We start from the raw sequence: 10,256 nt of genomic DNA on the forward strand, positions 1-10,256 counted from the left end.
GCCACCCTATGGGACTCCCAATCACGGCCGGTTGTGATACAGCCTGTAATCGAACCAGGGGGTCTGTAGTGACGCCTCAAGCACTGAGATGCAGGGCCTTAGACCACTGCGCAAAAGTTTCAACACACCTACTCATTCAAGGGTTTTTCTTTATTTTTTACTATTTTCTACATTGTAGCATAATAGTGAAGAAATCAAAACGATGAAATAACACATATGGAATCATGTAGTAACCAGAAAGGTGTTAAGCAAATCAAAATATATTTTATATTTGAGATTCTTCAAATAGCCACCCTCTGCCTTGATGACAGCTTTGCACGCTCTTGGCATTCTCTCAACCAGCTTCACCTGGTATGCTTTTCCAACAGTCTTGAACGAGTTCCCACATATGCTGAGCACTTGCTGGCTGCTTTTCCTTCACTCTACGGTCCGACTCATCCCAAACCATCTCAATTTGGTTGAGGTCGGAGGATTGTGGAGACCAGGTCATCTGATGCAGCACTCCATCACTCTCCTTCTTTGCAAAATAGCCCTTACATAGCCTGGAGGTGTGTTGGGTCATTGTCCTGTTGAAAAACAAATGATACTCACACTAAGCCCAAACCAGATGGGATGGCATATCGCTGCAGAATGCTGTGGTAGCCATGCTGGTAAAGGGTGCCTTGAATTCTAAATAAATCACAGACAGTGTCACCAGCAAAGCACCCCCACACCATAACACCTCCTCCTCCATGCTTTACGGTGGGAAATACACATGCGGAGATCATCCGTTCACCCACACCGCTTCTCACAAAGAAACAGCGGTTGGAACAAAAAATCTCAAATTTGGACTCCAAACCAAAGGACACATTTCCACCAGTCTAATGTCCATTGTTCGTGTTTCTTGGCCCAAGCAAGTCTCTTCTTCTAATTGGTGTCCTTTAGTAGTGTGTTTTTTGCAGAAATTCGACCATGAAGGCCTGATTCACACACTCTCCTCTGAACAGTTGATGTTGAGATGTGTATGTTACTTGAACTCTGTAAAGCATTTATTTGGGCTGCAATATCTGAGGCTGGTAACTCTAATGAACTTATCCTCTGCAGCAGAGGTAACTCGGGGTCTTCCATTCCTGTGGCGGTCCTCATGAGAGCCAGTTTCATCATAGCACCTCATGATCCCAAACACACCGCCCGGGCAACGAAGGAGTGGCTTCGTAAGAAGCATTTCAAGGTCCTGGAGTGGCCTAGCCAGTCTCCAGATCTCAACCCCATAGAAAATCTTTGGAGGGAGTTGAAAGTCCGTGTTGCCCAGTGACAGCCCCAAAACATCACTGCTCTAGAGGAGATCTGCATGGAGGAATGGGCCAAAATACCAGCAACAGTGTGTGAAAACCTTGACCAAATACTTATTTTCCACCATAATTTGCAAATAAATTCATTAAAAATCCTACAATGTGATTTTCTGGATTTTCTTTTCTCATTTTGTCTGTCATAGTTGACGTGTACCTATGATGAAAATTATGATGAAACATTTTTAAGTGTATATATATATATATATATGTGTGTATATATATATATATATCTTTCTCTCTCTCTCTCTCTCTCCCATCCTCTCTCTCTTTTCCTCCCCCAGAGTGATGGAGCACGCTGACTCCAACCGAATGTCGACCCAGAACATTGGCATAGTGTTTGGTCCCACCCTGATGCGTCCGGAGCGGGACAACGCTAACATGGCCATCAACATGGTGTATCAGAACCAGGCCGTGGAGCTCATACTCGACGAGTTCGACCGCATCTTCGGACCCAACAACTCAACATCCCTCTGACACCCAGTCAGCCCAGAGCACTGAACCCATCCAGCTCCAAGGACCCAGTCAGCCCAGAGCACCGAACCCACCCAGCTCCAAGGACCCAGTCAGCCCGGAGCACTGAACCCACCCAGCTCCAAGGACCCAGTCAGCCCAGAGCAACGAACCCACCCAGCCCCAAGGACCCAGTCAGCCCAGAGCACCGAACCCACCCAGCTCCAAGGACCCAGTCAGCCCAGAGCACCGAACCCACCCAGCTCCAAGGACCCAGTCAGCCCAGAGCACCGAACCCACCCAGCTCCAAGGACCCAGTCAGCCCAGAGCACCGAACCCACCCAGCTCCAAGGACCCAGTCAGCCCAGAGCACCGAACCCACCCAGCCCCAAGGACCCAGTCTAGAGCCAAACCAGCCTCCTAGCCCATCCAGCCCTCATCCCAACCAGTCTGAGCCCCAGGCCCGACCAGCCCTAAGTCCAACCATTCTGAACCCAACTCAGTGACTGAACCATCTTGGGACACAACCCCTATGGTAACCTGTAACACCTTGCATTGAACCCACCCAAACCCAGCCTGAACCAAACACAGAGACCAAAACCAGTAGAACCAACAGAACCAGTACACTGTGAAACCACACCAGCATCTCCTCATGATGTCTCCTTAGCCCCTGTAGTAACAACCTAATTCACCAGCCTAGTTCACCTCACCCCACGGTAAGGAGAAAAGCATGGGTAGAGGTAGGAACAGGAGGAAAAGCCAATATGGATGATATGTCTCCACAGCTCCGTTAGTAGTGTAGTGGGAGCACCAGCTTACTCTGCCAAACAAGCAACAGCAACAAAGCTGTTGACTCTATGTGCCACTGTCTATAAACGGTCTACTTGTGTCGAACCTGTGTCGTGGCTGGAGAATGCATCCTGACTTCAAACTTCAAAGGACTTTGGTTTTGTTATAATGGCAAAGCAATAGAACTGAAATACTTATATTATGTACCTACCTTTACTGAAAAGTCTGTGTAGACCTTTGAATCTCCCTGCTGTTATATATAATATTTCATGTGTATTTCAATTTTCATTAAAACGTACTGATTTATTTTGTGAAAGTTTGCACGTAAGTGTAATATTTTACCATCAACTTTCACTTTGGAGTGTCCCTACCAGATGAAAACAGATGAACTGGCGATAAAGCAAACTTAAAGTAAGAACTGCTGTGAAGTTGACAGTTAAACAACATAAAACATAACTTTATTGTATTATTTCCTTCAATAAAAAACGTGGAGTAAATGACTTGAGTGCTATGTGATACTACTTCAGCTCATTAATCAGTCATGTCATGGTTTTGGGTTGTCTGTTGTCGAACAGCAGGCCTTCGTTCAAATACTATTTGAAATTATTTCAAATACTTTATCTGTGCTTGATTGAGCTTTCCTGGTTTAATGGACCAATAGAATAGTTCAAAAAGTGCAAACCCTGCCCACCTGGCACTCCAGGCAGGCTAATGCAAATGCTGAAGTATTTAAAATGATTTAAAATAGTATTTGAACTGACCCAGGTCTGTTGAGGAGCAATGGGTTGTGTTAGCATGAGATACTGGAAGTGTGGAGGTATGTACGCCTCTGTAGAGACAGCTAGGGTAGACAGCTCCCCTGTGATTGTTGGAAACACTGCTTTTAATAAACTGAACAAAAGAGGAACTAGAAATGCATATGTAAAAAAAAAAGTGGATTTTCCTCAAACAAACTCCCTCTGCGGGTTTGGTACTTTTATATTGACTGGTTTGGCAGGAGAAGACAAACAATAACAAGAAGGAATAGAAGAAAAGGAAAAGAAAAGAGTGTGCGTTTGATTTGGATGTTTTATATGATATATTCATTTTTATTTTCTTATTATTGCAAGTCTCATGGGAGAGAGAAAGGGGAAGGGGGAAATAGTTTTTTGTCACCAGAGAAGATTTGACTGAAGTAGGGTCATTATAACTTTTGATAATGGGAAGAAAACGTTGTGTATTCCAATCCTTTTCTGTTGACACAGTTGCCCCATTCCGTTTCAGTGCTTGTTCAATTTTTTGGATAGTCCATCTGTAGATGCTCTACATACTATCTACAGACAGTAACATTTCAACTATCTACTAACACTAACCCTAGCCCTTAACCCTTTTTCTAACCCTAAACTTAACCCTTACCCTAACCCTAGCCCTAACCTTAACCCTTACCCTAACCCGTATTCTAAACATAACCCTAACCCTAACCTTAACCTTAGCAAGCAGTTGCTTATCAATAGATAGTTTGTTGATAGTTTGACCATCTGTAGAGCATCTACAGATGGACAATCCGGACTATCCAAATGAAATGTGACCTTTGTCACAATTGCATTGAGGACCACAACCATTTTGGAGTTGGGCAACGTATAGGTTATGTAGGTTATGTAGGCATATAGATTACTTTATAACTCTGCTTAGATTATTAGGCCTGCCTGCCTCTAATATCTGACTTCTACACTCAACCCAAAGTTAGTGTTGTATAATATTTACATATTGTTTGAAAACCTCTTTCTAGAATTTATCAAGTTTGTGTTTTATTCCTAAAATGAGAGTTCATATATTCACTGTATTATACAGTGAGCTCCAAAAGTGTTGGTACATTGACACATTTTTTGTTTATTTTAGCTCTGTACTCCAGCACTTCGTATTTGAAATGATATAATGACTATGAGGTTAAAGTACAGACTGTCAGCTTTAATTTTAGGGTATTTTCATCGATATCGGGTGAACTGTTTAGAAATTACAGGACTTTTTGTACATAGTCCCCCCATTGTAGGGGACCAAAAGTATTGGGACAAATTCACTTATGTGTATTAAAGTAGCCAAAAGTTTAATATTTGGTCCCATATTCCTAGCGCCCAATGATTATATCAAGCTTGTGACTCTACAAACCTGTTGGATGCATTTGCTGTTGTTTTGGTTGTTTCAGATTATTTTGTGCCCAATAGAAATTTATGGTAAATAATGTATTGTGTCATTTTGGAGTCACTTTTATTGTAAATAAGAATATAAATGTTTCTAAACACTTCTACATTAATGTGGATGCTACCGTGATTACAGATAGACCTGAATGAATTGTGAATAATGATGAGTGAGAAACTTACAGATGCACAAATATCATACCCCCAAGACATGCTAACCTCTCACCATTCCAATAACAGGGGAGGTTAGCATTTTGGATGGTATGATATTTGTGCATCTGTAACTTTCTCACTCATCATTGTGTGCCCCTTTCCCACAGTGAAGTATATGAAATGCTGTGCCTTTAACGTATACGCTGAGAGTCAGAAAGCAGGTGTAGAAGGTGAGTTTAATACGGAACAGATACAAAATAACAAACATGGGATGCGTACTGAACGTGATGGAGAACCAATAACACCTAAGGACTGATGACAACTGAGGGCTAAGTAAAGGGGGAGTAATCAGGGTAGTGAAGAAGTCCAGGTGTGTCTAATAATGGGCCGCAGGTGTTCATAATGATGGGTCGCCAGGACCGGTAGTTAGTAGACCGGCGACGTCGAGCGCCGAAGCAGGAGTACACGTGACAGTGCCGTAATGCAGAATTTTAATTGAATGGCCTTGGAAACGCAAGCCAATTAATCTTGGAGACGCAAGCCAATTGAGATTACAAGCCAAATCTGGGCATAGTGACAGTGCGCTGTAGAATGTTTTAATTTCAGGCCGGACTTTTCTCTGTTTAAAAAAAGAATAATCATGTTACGTACTGTATTATCCACTATTGTTAGCCACCATCAGTAATACCCACACATTTTTTACTGTCACTTTTGTGTTATTTCCCTTCAGTTTGTAGGCTACATTTGGCATCATTCCATACATTGTTAGTTTCCCTTTCTTTCCTCTGTCACGTCGGTGTGGTTGATCCTCAGGATCGCTAGCAACAGTGGATAATATTTAATTTATAAGATGTTGTTCAGTAATTTGGGACATGTAGCCCACTTCACGGAACCATCTTGGAATACAGACCAAGCCTGGCAGTTTAAACCTGGAGCATGGTTTACGACGACTGGACCATTGTCATATCAGTTACATGATCAGTGAGGATTAGGGTACATTTATAGGACTATTGGTCAACTTTTATTGTTTTCTCCCTTTCCAATACTTAATTGAATGAAGAACTGAATGACAACTTTCAGGATTAATCAAACCACTGTATTTTTGATTTACCAATATATTTTCTGCGTAAAGGCTCTCCAAGTAGGTAGATTCCTAAATACATTCCTAATCCTAAATCAGCTACAAGATCAGATCATTTTTAAATCTACCAATTGATGCGGAAACGGAGATATTATTAGGCCTATATTTTGATGGCTTTCTTTTATTGATCCCTAATATTCTGCCACATGTTTTAGAGTAAAACATCTCCACTATCTCTGAATCATCATGCAAATTCTGTACACGTAGTCCCCCTGAGCAGAGAATTGAGGTGGTGAGGGTACCATATACCGTAAGAGGGACCTGAGATATTTTACCAAAACCTCATAGGCCTACTGTGAACATTGTGATTGGTTTATCCCTGAAGCTGATAATGTGTGGTCCTATCCAGTGACGCAGTTTGTGAAATAATTCATGAAAGGGTAAAGCAATATGTACATTTTTATTACAAATATATCCACAGGTTAAAAAACAATACTAAATGTAATTCAATACAAAAGGCATAGCTGAGTTGATAGAAAATACAGCCTGATAAAAGTATGTTTGTGCAGATATAAATTCAGAGTTCAAAAATAATATTTGCCTTCTTTGTTAAAAAAAAGTACAATTACTTTGTCCCAAAAAAAAATAACAAAAGCTAGTGGCATGAGGCAGTTGTAGGCTTGCAGTTCAATGCTACAAAATCAGAACATTTTGAAATTGGTTGACTGGATGTATGACTACACTTTCTGTTACAAAATATTGACAAGCCCATGATGGGCTTTCAATTCATACTGATAGAATATGTGTCAGGCATATTCAATTTGTGCAACACAAATTCAGAACTATTGAATTCAAATTCACTTTCTGAATACAAATTCAAAATGATTGAATTTAAAAGTAATTTCTGTTGGCACTATTATGGCTCCACACAGGTAGTCTGGCTGACATTATTCATTTGACACAGTGCAGGAAGAGCTGTGACACCAGTGGTGTCAGTTCAGCTAAACCTATGTTAATTTTTTTTTTAGAAGGTTGAAGCTCATTTATTGCATTTCTACACAATTGAAAAACTCTAAAATGCTATTTGAAGAAAATAAAAAATGTCAACCACTACTCACCCATAAATTGAATCATTTACTTGTAGAACAGCGAATACAGTGAACGTGAAGTAGATGCATAATACAGGCTATTAAGTCACAACAAGGCCGACAAAAAAATGCCAACATCAATGTGAAAGTAACCGGTGCAGAAAACTATGCCAGATAAATCCTACATTGAAATAAAAGGCATAGCCTACATCAAATGACTTACTTAGGCCTAGAATCAACAAGGATGCATGAAGACAAACAAACTCGACCAAAGAATTACGAAAGTCACGAAATACAAAAGGAAAATCTACACATGCCTTTTTAAATGTTGCTAAGGCCGCGCCTGTGATTCAGCACTGCTGAACGGACAGCGCCTCCGTACAGGTAGGCATAGTGGAGCTTCATGGCGTGGTGCTGAATGGACACCCCTCTGTCTAGGAGCCAGCTCTAGAATGATTTCGTTTGTGTGCAGTTTTTTGGGAACCATGATGTTTTAATTAACATCTTTATTTTGCATTCAAGCCTCAGTTTTTGATTTCTTATTTTGTATCGACAGTGTGCAGGTTTCCATCTCTTCCAGTTTGTGGGCAGTTAGACATTTTTTGGGCACAGTTAGGTAGCCTACAATACATATATGAAAATCATAACTGGCACGCAGATCTTTAGAAATGGAACGATCAATTGTAAATTGGCACTCCACATGAAAAAGGTTGCTGACCCCCTGCTAAAGGTTCAACCTATTCTCAGAGCATTTCGAAATCTTCTGTAAGTAAATCGAGACTCTCGTTTTAGTATGATATGTTACGTTTTGTATGGTATGTATTAATTTGTGGATGTCCATCAACCATTTTGTATGATATGTTACGAATTATAATTGGTATTATATGTTACGAATTTGCTAAATGTACAATATGTTACGAATTTGCAAACAAATTATATGTTATGAATTCTAGTTAAGTGGCTAGGTGGCTAACATTAATTAGCTCTCTAATGTTAGCTAGGCTAGGGGTTAGGGTTAGGTGTTAGGGTTAAGGTTAAGTTTAGGAGTTAGGTTAAATGGTTAAGGTTAGGGTTAGGTGAAGGGTTAGCTAAAATGGTTATGGTTAGGGGAAGGGTTAGCTAACATGCTAAATAGTTGCAAAGTAGCTAAAAACAAGTAGTTGAAAAGTTTATAATTAGGTAAAATGCTAAAATTGTCCATGATGAGATTCGAACTCGCAACCTTTGGGTTCCTAGACATTCGCGTTATCTGTGTTGAGATTCGTACTCTCAACGTCGACCAATCAACCCTGACCAACCACCCTCCTTTTGTTTTTGCCTTAGGTAACATTTGTCTTATGTAAGGTTATATGAAGCCACCCCTGTGGAACGACGCATAGGCCTACACTGTACCATGACAGTGTCATTGTCTCGTGTGCTTCGCACCAACATTGTCTCATTGCGCTGCATTCAGAGATGTTCCTCATGTGTGCGCCCAGTTCATTGTTTAATTTGCATTATTCGGCAGGGAAGGGAAACATTCTGCGAATATTGAAGAGTTATATCAACGAACAAAGCGGCTCAGAGAATATTTAAACATTTTGTATCAACAAGGCGGCTCCGAGAATATTGATTGCAACCACAGGAGATTGGTGGCACCTTAATTGGGGAGGACGGGCTCGTGGTAATGGCTGGAGCGAACCAGCTTGTCTGTCTGATATTAGTTGCACTATCTGGGTGATTATTATATATAAAAAATCCATACTATAGCTAAATAACGTAGCAATATTTTATGACGTTTTGCCATCAAGATTGATCTGTAAGTATATCTCATTTTAATTGAGGAGATTGGACAAGCAAGACTGATAGAGTGAGAGGTGTAAATGCATTATACCAGAAGCAGGTAGGCTACAGGTAGGGATGAGGGATGCAGCCAGAGAATGATGATGAAGTAGGCCTACAGGAAGAAGTTAAAAAAGTTAGCCCAACTAAATCATTATGATTTGCATTATCTCATTTATCATTCTGTCACTGCATGACAATGTACATGTGTTATAGCCTACAATTGTTAATGTCTTTGAAGCCAAAAACAGGACATATTTTGGGGAAATGCTCTAAATAGCAAGTTGTTCAGTTGTGTTTATTTTCATACCAATACCTGAAACCAAAATTGTACTAGCCTACTGGGCAAATGAATGAAAATATCAATTAGGCTACAGCTATCACAGCCTATATTGTAATAGCAATAAAATAGCTTTTGGTTTCGAAAGGTCACCAAAAAGGAAGGCTCCTTCACCTCCCAATTCCCAATTCAATTCACCCATGGCTATCAGATTACAAAAAGGTTTATAAGGCCGAGTTCAAATGCCGACATCAAATTCAAAGGAATCGGCGCACTGCCTAAACGGCTGACTGGCAAAGCAAACTGCCACTGTCTCTGCTCTCTGCTTTCTAAAAGTGGGAGAAAAGGGCGCAGGCTGGCAGTTGCTCTCCAAGCGATGCTCCACATGGTCCTAAAGCCAGCCTCTAAAACAATAAACAGCTGTTGCATATTAATCGGGATTGGAATGATTTTAGTAAATGTTTTAATGTTTGGTCTTGAGCTAGGGAATGACGGCCCTGTGTGATACACTGGTCTGGACAGGAGGCCGTTATAAATGCAATATTTGCTCAAAAATTGAGTGGACGAATTAATTGGTTCTCTCAAATGTTAGTTTTTTTCCTGGGGAGTTGAGACCTCATTGTTTGGATTTTAAAATTTTCAACAGTTGTAATGGAAGAGGGTGGGCTCGGGGGCTGTGCATGTGGGTGTTTGAGTGAGAAAGACACGGAGGAGAACCAATCAGTAAAAGCACAGCCCCCTTCATTATCAACGCATCGTGCTGACAACATCAAAACAGCCTTTCCAGACTCTGAAGTCAGGAAGACTTCGCATTAGATGTTAGCCAGACTACCACACAGGTACAGTAGTCCAGTATGTACTGAAGACGTTGGCTTGGTCACGTCTCAGCTCTCTGTAACTCAGTCTTATCCACCATAGCAGAGAAGTTACAGATGCCTCACAGTGGCTGAATACTGTATATCCGAGGCAGTTTTCACATGGACTACACCACAGTCAAATAGAGGAAGTATGAAGATGATAAATGTTATAGAACTGTTCTGAGACCTTGCTTGACTGTCGCTGTGGACACACCCATAGAAATAGAGACTG

General features: G+C 40.9%; 1 protein-coding gene across 1 annotated transcript in view; it reads left to right on the forward strand.

Moving 5' to 3' along the window:
* LOC121578318 (rho GTPase-activating protein 15-like) overlaps positions 1–3,070 on the forward strand; it is a 57,958-nt gene extending 54,888 nt beyond the window's left edge. The window contains exon 24 of the mRNA XM_041892618.2: positions 1,613–3,070. Coding sequence (XP_041748552.1) covers positions 1,613–1,805 — 193 coding nt within the window. The 3' untranslated portion in view covers positions 1,806–3,070. The remainder of the gene's footprint in view (positions 1–1,612) is intronic.
* The last annotated feature ends 7,186 nt before the right edge of the window (positions 3,071–10,256 follow it).

Source organism: Coregonus clupeaformis, chromosome 12 (assembly GCF_020615455.1).
Source record: "Coregonus clupeaformis isolate EN_2021a chromosome 12, ASM2061545v1, whole genome shotgun sequence".
NCBI classification, from domain to species: domain Eukaryota; kingdom Metazoa; phylum Chordata; class Actinopteri; order Salmoniformes; family Salmonidae; genus Coregonus; species Coregonus clupeaformis.